This window comes from Schistocerca cancellata, chromosome 4 (genome assembly GCF_023864275.1).
Source record: "Schistocerca cancellata isolate TAMUIC-IGC-003103 chromosome 4, iqSchCanc2.1, whole genome shotgun sequence".
NCBI classification, from domain to species: Eukaryota; Metazoa; Arthropoda; class Insecta; order Orthoptera; family Acrididae; genus Schistocerca; species Schistocerca cancellata.
In genome coordinates, this window is record NC_064629.1 from 618,319,355 (window position 1) to 618,340,293 (window position 20,939).

Sequence of the window (20,939 nt, forward strand, 5' to 3'; positions counted from 1 at the left end):
GTGGGGTTTCAAATTAACATCGGACGTTTCGCCAAAGAACTAGTTTTATATCTCGGTGTTACTCGTAACTTAACGCTAGCTGCCATGTCGTCTCACATATGTGTATATGACTTCTAGAGCAAATAAATGTAGCAAAAAAAGGAATTCAGAAGTTGTTTTACTCAGTCATTTACTTTTCAAACGACAGCCGTCCTTTGTCGACAGCACTTATTTTAGCGGTTTTGTCACCCCCAACTGATTTCTGTTAGAAATCTGTTTTCTTACCCAATTTTTGTGGAACAGCCTTTTTTCACCAATATTTCTGTATGTTCTCGAGGTAAAATCTGCATGATTACGCCCGCACAGGTGATGTCCTCTTGAATACCGTACCAGTAGACGATCAGGTACCACATATGGAATCACTTACTAGCCTTCCAACGTAGCGGACTTTACGGGCTATGCCTTCGAAAGGGTGGATGGAAAAATTAGTGGCACTTATGCAGTTTAGCAGGTACGGAAAAAATTTTTCATTTTTTTTCAAAATTTGATCGATTATAGTCAAATTTGATACGCTGATTATGAATACGATATTTATTTTCGCCCCAGTCAATTATTTACATCAAAAAAATTGTTTTAAATTTTTTTAAAACTTTTTTATTTTTTTTATTTTTCAATATTTTGTCGATTACAGTATACGTTCATTTTAACGGAACGGTAGGTACGTATTTTTACTAATTAACCACAATTAATTCTCTTGCTCATCAAACGCCAGTGCAAAATCAACAAACTTTTAACTAAATTTAGCAAAATAAAAATAAAACGTAATCACTGTGCTGCTTCGGGATACACTAAACGAACGTGCTCAACCAAGTTATGAAATGCATCCTTTTGAAAACGGTGACGCCACAAAAATTCTGCCAAATAGTTATCTAGCATAGTACGTTACATCAAAAAAATTGTTTTAAATTTTTTAAAAATTTTTTTATTTTTCAATATTTTGTCGATATAGTGAATTCTGATGCGCTGATTTCGAATATAACATCCATTTTCATTTTCCCTTGACCGTCGGCGATATCTTCTGCCCGATAAGCGCGGCGCTGCCGATGACGCAACATTGCGTAATACACTAACTTATCAGTATTTTCAAATCATAGGCGGCCGCTGCCGCGGCCGCATTCCAAAAAAAAAAAAAACTCCCAACCTAACCTCAAGTGGGCTACGCTACAGATCAATTTATGCAGTTTAGCAGGTACGGAAAAAATTTTTCATTCCAAATGTATCTGGCTTGGAGAGCTTTGTGGGTGAATATGTAAAGTTTGTTGGTGATTGTACTTTGTATTTTCATAAATAAAGTGATCTGTAGCGTAGCCCACTTGAGGTTAGGTTGGGAGTTTTTTTTTTGGAATGCGGCCGCGGCAGCGGCCGCCTATGATTTGAAAATACTGATTAGTTAGTGTATTACGCAATGTTGCGTCATCGGCAGCGCCGCGCTTATCGGGCAGAAGATATCGCCGACGGTCAAGGGAAAATGAAAATGGATGTTATATTCGAAATCAGCGCATCAGAATTCACTATATCGACAAAATATTGAAAAATAAAAAAAATTTAAAAAAATTTAAAACAATTTTTTTGATGTAAATAATTGACTGGGGCGATAATAAATATCGTATTCGTAATCAGCGTATCAAATTTGACTATAATCGATCAAATTTTGAAAAAAAATGAAAAATTTTTTCCGTACCTGCTAAACTGCAAGTGCCAAATTAGTTGCGCGGCGCAACACAATGTAATGTCTTCGGAACTGGACGCTTGTAAGAACTTTGATGTAAGTGCGGACTACTGTGTATTTGAACACAAATAATAAGATACTAGACTACTAGTTGTTATTGTCAACTTTTGTATTACATTGGTATTGTGTTTGTCTCATCGCGTGAAGGTAGATGCTTTAAAAGAAAGGAGTACGCAGCGGATGATGTCTTCTAAGGCTCTGAGATACACTATAAAAACAACATTGCGCCCTTCACCGCAGATTTACGAAAACTTGTTTGTGCTCGATTTTGAAGCTACGTGTGATTATCCAGAACAGATTTCACCGCAGGTAAGAAGTTCGGTAATTTTATTAGTTGATCGTGGAGGAACAGACCGACGGATATTGAAATTGTGCGATTTTTCTACTCGCTATTTTACCGGCATCGAACATATACCGGCAAACAATTATGTATTACTTAACGTATAGTTTGTCGTTTCAGGACGGAGATACGAGTAATGTATAATATTCCTGATTAAAAAATTGTATTGTGTTTCACCCTGAGATCCAATAGTTTCGAATGTCATTGATTTCAGCTACAAGAGGAAATGAAGCTTCTGTAGGATTAAGTTGTTATGGAACACCCACATGTAGGATAAACAAACCCATAAAATGGTGTCGGTAATGATTGCGTGAAAGTTAGTCAACAATATCGATGTATCACTGATAATCAGTATCATATGGTTCTGAACACAGACTAATTCTTGATTTCATAATAGTTATGTAATATTTAATGCACCGAGCATCACTTAAGAACATACTGTAAATACCAATATTAGTCTTGATGAAGGTTAATATTCATCTAACTGATGTACTGTAACTCCTACCCACCACCTTGGCCCATATAGGAATGCATCCTATTTTAGTGGGATGTCATTTGATCTGAAAGAAGTAATAGTAAGCAGTTACCAAATTTGCAAGTCTTGTTGGTGCTTTTTGAGAGCTGCCAGTCTCCAGTTTCTCCATTTTATTTCTTTAACAACACTGCATAATCAGTAACCAGCCACTGCCTTGATATGTCTATTTCATGTCTTGTTGAGGGAAGAAGAGCTGTTCCACTTTGCAATTTTAACATCTCATTACAACATGTAGCCTTGGACCATCTTCTAGAAAATGACAGTAACTACAGAAGTACACTTATTAGAAGATGGATGAAAATGAAACTGTCATTAACTGACAGTAAAGATACAGTACATTACATTACAAATTGTTTTCAGATATTTGCATTTTTAAAAGTATATTACAGTAACACTTACATGAAGTTGTAAAATATTTTAATACTAAGTAGTATAAATTATATTATATCCAAAAACATTAATCTTAAGAATCCCTATCAAGATACTTGTAGCCAAAGTCATTAAATAAACTCTCGCAATTTATGAATATGAAAAAGACACTGTTTTTCATCCTACTAAATCGCATATGGTGACAATCGTGTTGATTACAAGTGCACCAGAATTTTTTAATCACATACAGTTTTGTCACAGTGTGATTTGTTACAAACTAGAAAATTAACAGAACAAGTGTAATTGGAGTGAAGAAGAATTTAATTCTTCAGCTTGAGCAAAGGTTTATTTAAATATAAGCTTCAAACGCCAACTTATTACGTAGGAATTGTGTGTCCATAGGCTAATATTTCCTTTAGCTCTCTTCTGCATAATGCATCTAATATAACTGTATATTCCTGTGAATATCCTTTTCTACATCTCAGAAAAATGAGAAACGGTGGTCTCTGATTGAACTGGCATTCAGTCATCCCTGATCCCATCTTTACTGTGCTCCAAAGTCTTCTTGTAGCACATACATTGTTTCTGACTAACACATGTCAAATTTTCAGGAAAAAATGAAGGGAACTGTTCAAAAAGTGAGTCTTGAATTTCCTCAAACAGTCCCTCTTTTAAAAGTCTTGACTGCTATGTGCTCCAAATGTTCAAATGTGTGTGAAATCTTATGGGACTTAACTGCTAAGGTCATCAGTCCCTAAGTTTATACACTACTTAACCTAAATCATACTAGGGACAAACACACACACCCATGCCCGAGGGAGGACTCGAACCTCCGCCTGGATCAGCCGCTATGTGCTCCACAGCTTGTAAATGTTTGTTATAGGATGTCTCCTAAACACCATGAACTGGGCTTAAAATGTTTAACAGCCAAACTGGTATTTGGGTGTCTAACTCATTGTCAGTGATATCTGATACAGAAAACAATAAACAGTTGTATGCATAATAGCAGGAATGTAAGTCTACTTGCATAATGTATCTCTATATCAGTGATATGTGTATCAATTATCAATTCTTTGTAATGTTCAAGTTGACATTCAGCTTCAAAACAAACGACTATGTGGATACCTAGAACCAAATTACATCCATGTCTATGTTAATATGTTAAGGATATAAAATCTATTCACCCTCACAGTACACTGTATGTTACTGCTGTCAGTCTTTTTGAACTTCCCAGCATTTTTGAGTTGAACAGTAATACAATGTTAGTTCTTTTTATGCCTGAGAACTTAGTAATAAACTCCTTAAATGATATCCCAGCCTCCGTATCAGTCTCAGCCGCACCCGCCCTCGCGTCCAAAGTTGATATCACAATTCAAATGCTACATCCAACAATTCAATTTTGCTTCTACTAGATGAGGAAATGTCTCATGGATAGACTTGAAACATTCTCAATCTTTGGTTTACATCATCACAAACTATTTCATTAGGCTCAACAATTTATATATATATGTGTTAATAGAAATATTTTCTGATCTAAAGATTCTACCACAGAAAGAGCAGACACCAACTATCTTGTCATAATAGTAATGATGTGTCGTACACTATGTGATCAAAAGTATCCGCACATCCCCAAAAACATATGTTTTTCATACTAGGTGAATTGTGCTGCCACCTACTGCCAGCTACTCCATATCAGCGACCTCACTAGTCATCAGACATCTTGAGAGGGCAGAATGGGGTGCACGGAACTCATGGACTTCAAACATGCTCTGGTCATTGGGCGTCGCTTGTGTTATACGTCTGTATGTGAGATTTCCACACTTCTAAACATCCCTAGATCCACTGGTTCTGATGTGATAGTGAAGTGGAAACGTGAAGGGACACGTACAGCACAAAAGTGTACAGACTGACCGCATCTGTTGACTGAAAAGAGACCACCGGCAGTTGAAGAGGGTTGTAATGTGTAATAGGCAGACATCTATCCAGACTGTCATGCAGGAATTCCAAACTGCACCATGATACACTGCAAGTACTATGACAGTTAGGCGGGAGGTGAGAAAACTTGGATTTTGTGGTTGAGCGGTTGCTCATAAGCCACACATCATGCCAGCAAATGCCAAAAGATGCCTTGCTTGGTGTAAGGAGCATAAACATTGGACGATTGAACGGTGGAAAAAGTGTTGTATAGAGTGACAAATCACGGTACACAATGTGGCGATCCGATGGTAGGGTGTGGGTATGGCGAATGCCCAGTGAATGTCATCTGCCAGCGTGTGTAGTGCCAACAGTAAAATTCAGAGGCAGTGGTGTTATGGTGTGGTCGTGTTTTCACGGAGGGGGCTTGCACCCCTTGTTGTTTTGAGTGGCACTATCACAGCACAGGCCTCCATTGATGTTTTAAGCACCTTCTTGCTTCACACTGTTGAAGAGCAATTCGGGGATGGCGATTGCATCTTTCAACACAATAGAGCACCTGTTCATAATGCATGGCCTGTGGTGAAGTAGTTACTCAACAATAACATCCCTGTAATGGACTGGCCTCCACAGTGTCCTAACCTAAATCCTATGGAACACCTTTGATTTTTTTTGGAATGCCGACTTCATGCCAGACCTCACCGACCGACATCAATACCTCTCCTCAGTGCAGCACTCCATGAAGAATGGGCTGCCATTCCCCAAGAAACCTTCCAGCACCTGATTGAACGTATGCCTGCGAGAGTGGAAGCTGTCATGAAGGCTAAGGGTGAATTCCAGCATTACCGTAGGAGGGCGCCATGAACTTGTAAGTAATTTTCAGCCAGGTGCCTGGATACTTTTGATCACATAGTATAAATAGTTCAGCAACTGCCACCAGAATTTCAACTTCATTGTATTATTAATTGAAATATTCCATTTTGAACTCCTTGCAAGAGAAATCAACTTTCATTAAAATGAGATTTTTTTATATGTAGTCCGTGAAATAATTACAGCTTCTGTGTGAGTCTTGGCGAAATTCAGTGAAATTCCATTTTCCTTGAACCAAATATTTTACCAGCTGTCCTTCCAGTACTGATATTACATTCCTATGCTCTCGTCATTTGCAAAATGGGTATAATTTGCTTCTTCTTTAATGGCTTATGAAATTTCGTATGTCTGATTATTTCAAACTCAGAGTGACTATTGCTATGTGACTGGGAACTAATACATTTCTTTATATTTTTATGAGGATTATAATGAGTGTCACAATCAAAAAGCTTGTGTAGGTCATATAATGTTTTTAGTGATAGTAATTTCTGCTTTAGTTATTGTAACAGAGGCTATTTTGCAATGTTATTGACAAACTTTGGATGAAGGTAGTTAACCTATGCAAGCACTTTTTGTTAAGAACGCTCGTCGTTTTTACCCATTATGTAGTAGTCATGTGCATTGATCATTTTATACATCACAACATAGTCTATTCAAGAAATACTTGTTGTTATGCCACTGAGCTCTGAATGTGCTTTACCAGTTGTTTACATGTGAAGTTCATGATACAGCATGGACTAAAAATTAATTGAGCTCACTGACATGAATGCTGCCACACACCTTTGAGAAACAGAATGGGGTCTCTTTTTTTCATAGCATGTTGATAGATGTAGGCATGGTGTGTGAACTCAAGTATGTGACTGTTGCTACATACACAGATCACATAAACTTTTGGGGGACAATGTAGAAATACAGTCTATGCATGTACTACCTCCAGAAGGTGCAGTCACTAGGATCACCTGATTCCTACCCTAATACTGTACTTATTTAGTGGTTCATCGACACTAGACATACATGTTAGTTTTTTATGTTACACGGAACATTTGCACGATAAACAGTAATGATGTGGAACAACTCATTTTACATTCACACTGCATACTGATTTGTAAATAAAGCTATATACTGAACATTCATAATTTTTTTTAAATCTACAGATATGAGTTAGTGATTCCTATCCACCACCTTTTACACATGGCAATAATAGAAATCCTTCTACGGAATATAAGGAGTTGTCAAGGAGAAACCTTTCCAGATTGTTGTTAAATTTTACTTTGCTATTTGTCAGACATTTTATGTCACTGGATAATTTATTTATTTATTTATTTTTGTGCGCCCCTTTTTGTGCAAAAGACAATCTTAATGTGACATAATGAATGTCATTTTTCCTTCTGGTATTGTAATTATATACTTCATTGTTCCTTTTGAACTGCAGTGGATTATTTACAACAAAGTTAATGAGGAAATAAATCTACTGAGAAGCAGCAGTCAGAGTGTCCAACTCCTTAAACAGATGTCTAAAAGTTGAACGTAGGTGAGCAGCACATCTTATTCTTACAGCTTGTTTTTGAGCAATGAATATTTTCTTTCTTAAGAGTGAGTTACCCAAGTACATTAGTCCATATGACATTACTGAACGAAAATATGTGAACTTATTGATTTGTCTGCCCCCAGATTTGCAATTATTTTATGTGCAAATATTGAACTAAGTTGTTTTAGGAGTTCCAATATGTGCTTTGTCCAGTTTAAATTCTCATCAGTGTAGACACACAAGAATTTTGAAGTTTCCATGCTACTTATTATTTCCTCACCATGTGTTATAGTTATCTTTTATGTAGCAGCCCTAGATATGCAAAACTGAATATATTTTCTCTTTTTAAAATGGAGGGTGAGACCATCATAGGAAATGACTTGGTGATACTTTCAACAACATTGTTTTACCATTTCTTATTTCACGATACATTTTTAAGGGTATTTGAAAATTGTTTTCCCAAGGAAATAGTTAAACATAATTCCAAGAAAACATATAAAAAACCTTGGCTAACTAAAGGAATAAGAAGATCTTGCAACCATAAAATAGAACTGTATCTAACAGCAAGAGGGAGTACTGACCCCTAAATTGTTCAATATTATAAAAACTATTGTGCGGTACTAAGAAAAGTTATTAAAAAGTCCAGAAGCATGTGTATCATGTCTGAGATCAGTAACTCTGATAATAAAATTAAAGCAATTTGGAATATTATTGAAAGGGAAATAGGACAACCAAGAGCACAGGAAGACTTTAGTGCCATAAAACTGAATGACAAGTGTACTAACAAACAATCAGAAATTGAAAATATTTTCAATAATCATTTTTTAAATGTTGTGGAGAAAATAGGATTTAGATCTTCACTAGAAGAGGCAAGGCTACTAATAGAAGAGGCCATACCTGTGCAGTTTGAAACAACTGTATTTCCACCAACCTCTCCCTCTGAAATCAGTAAAATAATAAACTCACTGAAAAGTAAAAGCTCTTACGGAATTGATGGCATTTCCAGCAAGGTACTTAAAGCTTGTTCCCCACAGATAAGTAGGATTCTCAGCCACGTATGTAATAGCTCTTTGGAGCAGGGTGTTTTCCCTGATAGACTGAAATATGCCATTGTAAAACCATTGCATAAAAACGGGGATACGTTGGATGTCAACAACTATCGCCCAATCTCTCTTCTGACATATCTATCAAAAATTTTTGAGAAAGTAATGTAATCCAGAGTAGCCTCCCATATTTGTAAAAATAAAGTACTAACAAAATGTCAGTTTGGTTTTCAGAAAGGCTTTTCAACAGAAAATGCTATATACGCTTTCACTGATCAAATATTAAATGCTCTGAATAACCGGACATCACCCATTGGTATTTTTTGTGATCTCTCAAAGGCCTTTGATTGTGTAAATCATGGAATTCTTTTAGATAAGCTAAATCATTATGGTTTGAGGGGGGCAGTGCACAAATGGTTTAATTCATACTTAACTGGAAGAATGCAGAAAGTTGAAACAAGTGGTTCATGTAATGTTAAAACAACAGCTGATTCCTCAAACTGGGGGGCTATCAAGTACGTGGTCCCACAGGGTTCAGTCTTAGGTCCTTTACTGTTCTTGATATACATGAATGACTTACCATTCCACATTGATGAACATGCAAAGTTAGTTCTTTTTGCTGATGATACAAGTATAGTAATAACATCCAAAAACCAAGAACTAAGTGATGTAATTGTAAATGATGTTTTTCACAAAATTATTAAGTGGTTCTCAGCAAATGGACTCTCTTTAAATTTTGGTAAAGCACAGTATATACAGTTCCGTACAGTAAATGGCACAACTCCAGTAATAAATATAGACTTTGAACAGAAGTCTGTAGCTAAGGTAGAATTTTCAAAATTTTTAGGTGTGTCCGTTGATGAGAGGTTAAACTGGAAGCAACACATTGATGGTCTGCTGAAACGTCTGAGTTCAGCTACATATGCTATTAGGATTATTGCAAATTTTGGTGATAAGAATCTCAGTAAATTAGCTTACTATGCCTACTTTCATTCACTGCTTTCGTATGGCATCATATTCTGGGGTAATTCATCGTTGAGTAGAAAAGTATTCATTGCTCAAAAACGTGTAATCAGAATAATTGCTGGAGCCCACCCACGGTCGTCCTGCAGACATCTATTTAAGGATCTAGGGATCCTCACAGTAACCTCACAGTATATATATTCACTTATGAAATTTGTTGTTAATAATCCAACCCAGTTCAAAAGTAATAGCAGTGTTTATAGCTATAACACCAGGAGAAAGGATGATCTTCACTATGCAGGGTTAAATCTGACTTTGGCACAGAAAGGGGTTAATTATGCTGCCACAAAAGTCTTTGGTCACCTACCAAACAGCATCAAAAGCCTGACAGATAGCCAACCAACATTTAAAAATAAATTAAAAGAATTTCTAGATGACAACTCCTTCTACTCAGTGGCTGAATTTTTAGATATAAATTAATGGAGGGGAAAAAAAAGAACCAACTTAAACATTAGTGTCATGCAATATTTTGTGTAATGTAATATCGTGTACAGACATCTTTTATTAACCTGACACGTTCCACATCATTACGAAGTGTCGTATTCATTATCTATGGAACAAGTATTAATCTAATCTAATCTTTGGTTGCTGTATGTTTAGATTAGATTAGATTAGATTTACTTTCATTCCAATTGATCCATAGTGAGGAGGTCCTCCAGGATGTGGAACATGTCAGAAAAACAACAATACATGACAAATATTTACAACTAAAACAAATAAGCTAATGTACCATTCCACAGGTCCCAAGTGGAATGATCGTCATTTTTTAATGAACACTAAGAGTCATTTTACAAATACTAATGCACTGAATTTAAAATAAAAAAGTTTTTTATTTATTTATAAGGTAATAAACATGTAATACAACTACTGTAATACTTATTTACAATGAACACATTACTGCACTGAAATGGTGCAGAAGTTAGATTATACTTACACACACACACACACACACACACACACACACACACACACACACACACACACAAATTTTCAGTGAACACATTACTGCACTGAAATTGTGCAGAAGTTATGTTGTACTTATATACAAATCAGTTGGTTTTACTAAGAAATTCATCAATGGAGTAGAAGGAGTTGGCCACCAATAAATCCTTCAGGCTTCTCTTAAACTGAATTTCATTGGTTGTTAAGCTTTTTATGGCTGCTGGCAAGTTATTGAAAATGTGTGTTCCTGAATAATGCACACCTTTTTGTACAAGACTAAGTGACTTTAAATCCTTGTGAAGATTATTCTTATTTCTAGTATTGATTCCATGAATTGAGCTGTTGGTTTGAAAAAGTGATATATTTTTAATGACAAATTTCATTAAGGAATAAATATATTGGGAAGCTGTAGTTAGTATCCCTAGTTCCCTAAACAGGCTTCTGCAGGATGTTCTTGAGTTCACACCACATATAATTCTTACTGCACGTTTTTGTGCCCGGAAAACTTTAGCTTGGCTTGATGAATTACCCCAAAAAATAATCCCATATGACATTATGGAATGAAAGTAAGCTTAGTATGCCAGCTTTTTCATTTTTATATCCCCTACGTCTGACAAAATTCGCATTGCAAACAGAGATTTGTTAAGACGCTTCAGCAGTTCTGTGGTGTGCTCCTCCCAGTTGAATTTATTATCAAGCTGTAATCCCAAGAATTTAACACTGTCCACTTCTTCTATCTTCTTGTCATCGTATGTTAGACATATACTCTTGGGACACCCCTTACAAGTTCTGAACTGCATGTAGTGTGTTTTTTCAAAGTTTAGTGACAAAGAATTGGCTAGGAACCAGTGATTAATGTCCACAAATATTTTATTGGCTGATCTTTCTAAGACTACACTTGATTTGCTATTTATTGCAATGTTTGTATCATCGGCAAACAAAACAAACTTGGCATCTGGTAATGTTACTGATGAAAGGTCATTGATATACACAAGAAAAAGTAAGGGCCCCAAAATGGAACCTTGTGGGACCCCACATGTAATTAGTTCCCAGTTGGATGATGCCTGATAGCTTGATACATGTCTCTTTCCTAATAACACCCTTTGTTTCCTGCCAGAGATATAAGATTTGAACCATTTTGCAGCATTTCCTGTTACACTATAATATTCTAGTTTACTTAAAAGGATATTGTGATTTACACAGTCAAATGCCTTTGACAGATCACAAAATATACCAGTTGCCTGCAATTTTTTGTCTAATGAATTAAGCACATTTTCACTGTAAGTGAAGATAGCCTTCTTAATATCAGAACCTTTTAGAAATCCAAACTGTGACTTTGACAGTATGTTGTTTCAGATGAGATGGTTATAAAGACGACTGTACATTACTTTTTCGAAAATTTTTGAGAATGCTGGTAACAGTGAAATTGGACGGAAATTTGATGCTATTTCTTTATCTCCCTTCTTAAACAGTGGCTTAACTTCAGCATATTTCAGCCATTCAGGAAATATTCCACTGATAAACGACTGGTTACACAGATAGCTTAATATGTTACTTAGCTCAGAATCACATTCTTTAATTAACTTTGTTGATATTTCATCATACCCACTAGATGTTTTTGATTTTAAAGATTTTATGATGGACATTATTTCTGTTGGGGTAGTGAGGGTCAAATTCATATTATGGAAGTTACTTGAAATGTCTGGTCTAAGGTAATCCATAGCTGCATCTACCGAACCTGACAACCCCATCTTTTCAGTAACAGTTATAAAATGTTTGTTAAAAAGTTCTGCAACACTATACACATCTGTCACCAATGTATCATTTACTCTTAATGCTATTTGTTCCTCTTCATGTCTGGTTCTACCGGTCTCCTCCTTCACTATACCCCACATCTTATAATGTGCTATAGCATCAACATTGGAAATGTTTCAGATTGACAGATACAGTTTTCTTTTTGTTTTACAAGATACCCCTATTCCTCGAGTAATCCATGGCTTCTTTGTAGACTTTGCTCTAACCTTGCTGAGATTGATTACAATATTAGCATCATCTGCAAAAATAAGTTAATTTTGCTTACTTCATATGTGAGGAACAGTAGCAGACCTACAATTGAATTGAGCCATGTATGGTTTCTCCCCAGCCATGATAATGTCCCCAGACTAAATTTTTTGAATTACCAGGTACAGCTTTCTACATTCTTTTGGTTAGATATGACATCCGTTGGTTGGCTATACCATCAGCCCTAAAAAACCTCAGTTTATCTCGAAGGATATTGTGATTCTCACAGTCAGGTGCCAAGGATAGGTCGCAAAAAATAACAACCAGTGTTGTTTTGTTATTTAATGCTTTGGTGAGCGGACATGTTAATTGCATTCTCAGTAGATCAGCTCTCCCGAAATCCAAACTCTGAATTACTGAGGATATTGTTGTTGCTCAGGTGAGATACTATTCTAGACTACATCATTTTTTTCAAAAATTTTGGAAAATGTTGTTAGTAGTGGAACAGGCCAGTAGGTATTGCCACCTCTCGTATCACCTTTTTTAAAAGAAGGGAGGAGGGGTTAACAACAGCCTATTTCATTCTGTCTGAAAAAAAAATATCTTGAGTTAGTGATACATTACGTATTTCAGATAAGACAGGGCATATTATATGGGGACAAATCTTTAGTACCCTATTGGAAATACTGTCAAATCCAGATGAGCTTTAATTTTTGAGAGAATATATAATTTCCTTAATTTCAATAGAAGTTGGGGAGACATTCATATGGCTGAATTTTATGAGAGCTGTTTTTCAACATACTGCTGTGACTTTTCTCTTGAACTTCTTGTCCATATACTTTCCACTATATTTAAGAAATGATTATTAAATATATTTGCAACTTGTGACTCATCATTTATAGCCCTTACATTCAGTTCAGTAGCAATGATTATGCTCTTCTATGGCTGGTTGTCCTGTCTCTCATTGCACTACATTCCATATAACTTTAAGTCTGTTGAGATAATTACTGATTCCTGACATCATGTGCTTGTTCCTTGATTTTTAGTAATTCCGAGTAGTTTTTGTAGTGTGCTACAACTGCAGGCGCTCTGCTTGTTCTTGCCAACTGATGTATTTCCCTTTTCCTTTCTCAAGATACTTTAATCCCTCTAATGATCCATGGTTTTTTATAGTTGTTTAATGCCCTTTCTGGTTAACTTATGTGGTAAGCTATTTTTCAAATGATAATATGAATTTGTCATGGAACAGGTTAAGTTTTATGTTAGCATTTGGTTCGTTATAAATTTCATCCCAGGCCTTCTCTTGTACACTATTTGTACAAAAATTTGTGGTGGAGTCATTAATTATTCTAACTGATTTTTACTAAGGAGTATCAATACTTAAACACAGTATCTTATTTATCCAAACTGTGTAATATGATCAGAGGGAGCATTTGTGACTGGGTACACAGTTGGTTTCTTGCTTTGACGTTCTCCAAAGAAAATATTATCAGTTAAGATCCTATTGTCTTGACCCACCTGTGTTGAAAAGTTAATTATTGAGATCAAACTATCTATCTATCTATCTACACTCCTGGAAATGGAAAAAAGAACACATTGACACCGGTGTGTCAGACCCACCATACTTGCTCCGGACACTGCGAGAGGGCTGTACAAGCAATGATCACACGCATGGCACAGCGGACACACCAGGAACCGCGGTGTTGGCCGTCGAATGGCGCTAGCTGCGCAGCATTTGTGCACCGCCGCCGTCAGTGTCAGCCAGTTTGCCGTGGCATACGGAGCTCCATCGCAGTCTTTAACACTGGTAGCATGCCGCGACAGTGTGAACGTGAACCGTATGTGCAGTTGACGGACTTTGAGCGAGGGCGTATAGTGGGCATGCGGGAGGCCGGGTGGACGTACCGCCGAATTGCTCAACACGTGGGGCGTGAGGTCTCCACAGTACATCGATGTTGTCGCCAGTGGTCGGCGGAAGGTGCATGTGCCCGTCGACCTGGGACCGGACCGCAGCGACGCACGGATGCACGCCAAGACCATAGGATCCTACGCAGTGCCGTAGGGGACCGCACCGCCACTTCCCAGCAAATTAGGGACACTGTTGCTCCTGGGGTATCGGCGAGGACCATTCGCAACCGTCTCCATGAAGCTGGGCTACAGTCCCGCACACCGTTAGGCCGTCTTCCGCTCACGCCCCAACATCGTGCAGCCTGCCTCCAGTGGTGTCGCGACAGGCGTGAATGGAGGGACGAATGGAGACGTGTCGTCTTCAGCGATGAGAGTCACTTCTGCCTTGGTGCCAATGATGGTCATATGCATGTTTGGCGCCGTGCAGGTGAGCGCCACAATCAGGACTGCATACGACCGAGGCACACAGGGCCAACACCCGGCATCATGGTGTGGGGAGCGATCTCCTACACTGGCCGTACACCACTGGTGATCGTCGAGGGGACACTGAATAGTGCACGGTACATCCAAACCGTCATCGAACCCATCGTTCTACCATTCCTAGACCGGCAAGGGAACTTGCTGTTCCAACAGGACAATGCACGTCCGCATGTATCCCGTGCCACCCAACGTGCTCTAGAAGGTGTAAGTCAACTACCCTGGCCAGCAAGATCTCTGGATCTGTCCCCCATTGAGCATGTTTGGGACTGGATGAAGTGTCGTCTCACGCGGTCTGCACGTCCAGCACGAACACTGGTCCAACTGAGGCGTCAGGTGGAAATGGCATGGCAAGCCGTTCCACAGGACTACATCCAGCATCTCTACGATCGTCTCCATGGGAGAATAGCAGCCTGCATTGCTGCGAAAGGTGGATATACACTGTACTAGTGCCGCCATTGTGCATGCTCTGTTGCCTGTGTCTATGTGCCTGTGGTTCTGTCAGTGTGATCATGTGATGTATCTGACCCCAGGAATGTGTCAATAAAGTTTCCCCTTCCTGGGACAATGAATTCACGGTGTTCTTATTTCAATTTCCAGGAGTTTATATCCGAATCCCGCTCCAGCTACTGCCGGGTCTGGGTGCTGACGAGTCCTCTCCATTTGGCTCGGTCCTCCGACCACTTTTCTTCCTCCACTTGCTGACAGGTCGCACCTCTCCTTTCAACAGATATTCTCACTCCCATTCTCCACCGTGTTCTTGGGCGCCCTGTAGGTCTTTTCCCATCCATCTTTAGTTCTTCCATAATTTTGGGGAGTCTCTGCCCATGCATCCTCTTAACATGCCCATACCATCTTAATCTCTTTCTTTCAATTTCTTCTCTCATACTTTTTTGTTTGAGGTCCTTTCTAATCTCTACATTCCTTACTCTGTCCATTTTTGTTTTTCCCTTAACTGCTCTGAGAAATTTCATTTCCCCTGCTTGCAGTCTGCTCCAGTCCCTTTCTGTCATTGTCCATGTTTCTCCACCATAGGTGACAATAGGGATGTAATAATTCTTATACATAAGGAGTTTTGCTCTTTCTGAAACTTCATTGTTCCAAATCAGATGTTTTATTGTTTGGTAGAAATTGCCTCCCTTCTGTAACCTCCTATTAATTTCGTTAGTTATTCTTCTATCCCTAGATATTTCACTCCCTAAATAAGTGAAACTTTCTATCACTTTGAAGGGCTCTCCATTCAAGGTAATATTTCTGTTGATTCCTTTCTACTTCACTCTTATCTTTATTTATTTTTAATCCATACCTTTTCATTATTTCCTTCCACGCATCAAGCTGTAACTGTACATCTACCTCTTTATCACCCCATATTACCATATCATCTGCGAAAATCATCTTTTTGTCTTTTTCTTTTACTATATCTTTAACTGCCCTATTCATTCCCTCCATCACAACATTAAAAAGCGCAGGAGATAGAATACTTCCTTGCTTAAGTCCTTGTCTTATTTCGAAGTATTCACAGATCCCCATTGGTGTTCTAATTCTACAATTGTGGCCTCTGTACATTGTCTTTATAACATTAATGTATCCATCTTCTATATCTATCTTCTTCAGTTCTTCCCAGAGTCTTTCCCTGTCAACTGAGTCATATGCCTTTTCTATGTCTATAAAAACCATTATCACCCTTTTGTTATACTCCCAACTTTTTTCCATCAGTTGACGGATAGAAAATATCAGGTCGATCAGATCAAACTGTAGGATCCAAATAAGGTTTCCACATCATTTTTCCTATCAGCATCCTTTACAAAATCTACATTGAAGTCACCACAGGCTGTTAACTGCTTGTTTCTGTCTCACAGATAGCATAGTAAGGAATCCAGATTCCTCATAAACGTGATAATATGTAGTTATGTTCTTTTAAACAGTTCAAAATAGCCCAGTGATGATGTATCTAATCTAACTGCCTCATTGTTTTTGAAACTGTCTTCTGTCTGAACTGATGTAACTACTACTTGTCTCTTATTAGTTCTGCGGAAGTAAGATACTACAGTGTACTTACATGTAACTTATCCATCTTATTACAGATAGTTATCCATGATCCTTATTTACACAGGATTTTAATAATAGTGTATTCTACATACATGTCATTCACAAGTGGGCCATCATTTATGTATTTGGGTTATTCCAACAATTATAATTAGTCACATCCCCTCATGAATCATGGCTCTTGCCGAGATAGGGTGGCTTCCATGCTTCAACAATACAGATAGCCGTGACATAGATGTGATCACAATAGAGAACTATCTTTGCAGCAGCCAGACAAACTTGTGGTTTGTGAAGAGGGGCAGAAGTATTTGCAGTAGTTGCAGGGGCAACAGTCTGGGAGTATTGACTGATCCAGCTGTTTAACCTTAGTCAATGTGGCCATTCTATGTTGGCTGTAGTTTCCCCTTGCATTCAGCCATTCACAATACCATTACATTTCCCCAAGGACATGCAGCTCTACTGTACGTCTCAATGATGTGGCCCCCATTTGCATCTCTTTACAAGGATTTCTCAGGAGGACGTTGTCAGCAGGAAAAACAAAAGTGATGCTCTATGGGTCAGAGCATGGTAGGTTAGATCCTGTTACCAAGTAGTTAGGTTAGATAATTTTTAAAAGGAAATGGATAGGTATAAAATAGGTAGAATGGGAATTTGTGAAGTGTGATGGCAAGAAGAACAGACTTTCTGATCAGGTGGGGGGGGACTGTTTTGATCGTATAAGCAGGGAACAAGAAACATCTGGTGATCCCAAAGGGCTTGATGTCACAATTACAGCTGTGGAACGTGTATGGCTTTCGATGTTGGAAGAACTTTGTGAGAAGATTTTCAGATCTAGTGTTGTTGAATGCTTGTAATATCAACCTACACTTGAGAGACAATACAGTCAAGCTGCAGTCACTAGTACATAATCAGTTCTCTTCACCAAGGTGCACCAATGTACTGAAATATACCTTATACAAATGAGGATATTCAGAGGATCACCTGCAACAATTTGATATCTTGCTCAATTGTGTTTTATATTGTCTTCTCTCTCGAGTATGTTATGTAAAGATATTTCATTCATTTTATGTGCGTGGTGTAAAAAATGTTGTGTCTTAAGCATTCCTTTACAGATTATCATTATTGTAATTATTTTCTATCAAAATAATAAATTACTATTTTTGCCAATGGCCTTGCCACAGCTCCCATCAGATCACCGAAGTTAAGTGCTGTTAGGTTTGGCTAGCATCCAGATCTGCAGGGCACTGTTGGCAAGTGAGGAGCACTCAGCCCTTGTGAGGTCAACTGAGGAGCCATTTGCTTGAGAAGTAGAGGCTCCAGTCACAAAAACATAATCGCCAGGCAAGCAGTGTGCTGACCACATGCCCCTCCATATCAGGCATCATGTGTCGCCTGTAGGCTGAGGATGACATGGCGGTCAGTTGGTGCTGTTGGGCCATGTGAGGCCTGTTCGGTTGGAGAACTTGTTATTTTCAGTTAAAAAAATAACGTATGAAACATTAGACTAAGGAACAAAAAAACCATGAACATAAAATAGCAATTTAAAATGCAAGCAAATGTAAGTAAAATAAATAAGTAGAATCAATATTTTAATTAGGTATGCTGAACATTCTCTGACAGCACTTTATGTATATCTTGTTTGCCGAAAATGGTATTTCAGGATCCAGTTTTATTACACAGGGATGCATGTGCATTGAAATCTTCTTTAATTTATGCTGTAAAAAGGTTTTTGCTTTTCAAAATTAATGGTGGTGAGATATTTTGCAAAATTTCAAGTTATTACAAAAGTTGATTATACTGTTTTCAAGAACATTAATTATATCAACTTTTATATGAAAACATTTTTTATATATAATGGTTTTGAAGGTATTGCCTCTAAACCTAAACTGCCAAATTACATTTCAGGGAGTATTTTACCCCTTAAAAGTGAACTTCAGCCCCAATAAAAAAAAACATATCTCGCACTATTTTTGCCCCCCTGCACAGCCGCCAGATTTCATCAGGATCATTTATTGACACTTGGGAATGTTCTCCTGTTAGATGTTCAGATGTTTAATCATGGAAATTTTTGTCTCATGATCTTTATTCGATTCTTGCGACCACATAGTCCTCAGTCTTTAGCCTTTCAGGTGTATTCAGAAAGACATGACTGTTTTCTAGACATTTTTATTTGTAAACATAACAAAATAAAAATGTAACAAATGTGAACCCAAATCACAAAGCAAACTTAATACATTCGCTTTTCCTAGCAAAAAATATAAATAAAATGTATCAAAAGGAACAAAGCAGTCTCGTTAAGTTTTTAATACGCAAAACGAAATCAGTAAATCTGTATATCGTAGTCAAGTAACTTGCATAGTACACCAAAGAGAACCAATACATGGTGCTGTTAGTTTCTTAGTACACCAAAGACCCAATAGATGGCTAGCTTTTATTTTTATTTATTTATATTTTTTTAAATAGAAAAAAAACTTGGTTATCAGGTGAGGTGGTGCAGTGGTTAGCACACTGGACGTGCATTCAGGATGACGATTATTCAAATCTGTGTCTGACGACCCTGATTTAGGTTTCCCGTGATTCCGTAAATTGCTTAGTGTCAGTTCCTTTTACATGGTCATCTGTACATGGCTCTCTCCCAAGCTAGTGAAGCAAACAAGTTCTGTGTTCATGTCTCCAATCATACTACTTCAAAGGTTGTAAATAAGGAAGCTTAGGCGAATGCCAGGATGGTTCCTTTGAAAGGACATGGATGACTTCCTTCCCTAATCCAATGAGACCAATGACCTCTGTGTTTGGTCCCCTCCCCCAGGTCAGCCAACCAGCCTTAAACTTGGTGACAGATATGTTTCCAGAAGTTTGCTTCAGTGACAGAATTAAAAGACCTCAATCTTATTTTTACAATTACAAACTAACAGCGAGACTTTATGTGGCTGAAGAAGATCAACCTTTAACTCACTCTTTGGAAAGTCCTTCTGAACATTAGGCGTGGCGTAACTTATCGAGAGCATCATGAATTATCTTGCTCCTCAGAACCCTTCACTCACAGAGGCTTAAAGTTACTTCTCTCCAATGTAACATCATAGAAGCAAAAATTTTGATGGGAAGTGGCACAGGCTAGTGAGTTTTTATGCCCTGAATCCCACTTTTTCCTAACAGTTTATTATTTCGCTGTAAACATGTACAATTTCTGATGGACCTTAGCGTCAGTTCCTTTTACATGGTCATCGGTACATGGCTCTCTCCCAAGTTAGTGAAGCAAACAAGCTCTGTGTTCATATCTCCAATCATACTACTTCAAAGGTTGTAAATAAAGAAGCTTTTGTAAGTCAAAAATAAGTCCCACACAGCCACTTTTTGACACAGCTATAAATAAATATGTGGGCAATGCCAGGTTTCTCAACTAGTAATGAATAAGAAGATAATAGTAATGTGAGTAAGATATCAACAGCATAGTGAATGCATTATCATAGCCAAGACAGACATGAAGCCAATACCTACCACTGTAGCACAAGTTTATACACCTTATAGCTCTGCAGATAATGAAGAGATCAGAGTGGTGTATGATGAGAGAAAGGAAATTATTCAGAAACTTCAGGGAGAAGAAAATTTGATTATGATGGGGGACTGGAATTCGATAACAAGAAGAGGAAAAGAAGTAGTAGGATAACATGGAATGCCGGCCGTGGTGGTCGAGCGGTTCTAGGCGCTTCAGTCCGGAACCGCGCTACTGCTACTGTCGCGGGTTCGAATCCTGCCTCGGGCATGGATGTGTGTGATGTCCTTAGGTTAGTTAGGTTTAAGTAGTTCTAAGTTCTAGGGGACTGATGACCATAGAGCTGTTAAGTCCCATAGTGCTCAGAGCCATTTGAACCATTTTTAACATGGAATGGGGCAAAGGAATGAAAGGGGCAACTGCCTGGTAGAATGTTGCGCAGAGCATAATTTGATCATTACTTACAGATTATCCCCTGCAGGTCTGGGGGTAAGAATAGGCCCAAGGTATTCCTGCTTGTCGTAAGAGGCGACTAAAAGGAATTCCACACATTTTAGCCTTTACATAATGGTCCCCCCGTAGGGTATGACCTCATTTTTCAAAATTTTCCCGAAGAGTGAGCCAATTGGGGAAAGGCGCCTTACATGGTGCATCGTGTCCATCATGCATTGAGATCTTTAGC

The 20,939-nt window shown here is 38.0% G+C and overlaps 1 protein-coding gene across 1 annotated transcript in view; it reads left to right on the forward strand.

Annotated features, from left to right (window-relative positions):
- The first annotated feature begins 1,803 nt into the window (after positions 1-1,803).
- The window catches only part of LOC126184312 (ERI1 exoribonuclease 3-like), a 117,131-nt gene continuing 97,995 nt past the window's right edge, over positions 1,804-20,939 (forward strand). The window contains exon 1 of the mRNA XM_049926688.1: positions 1,804-2,077. Within this exon, the coding sequence (XP_049782645.1) occupies positions 1,949-2,077 (129 nt within the window). The 5' untranslated portion in view covers positions 1,804-1,948. The remainder of the gene's footprint in view (positions 2,078-20,939) is intronic.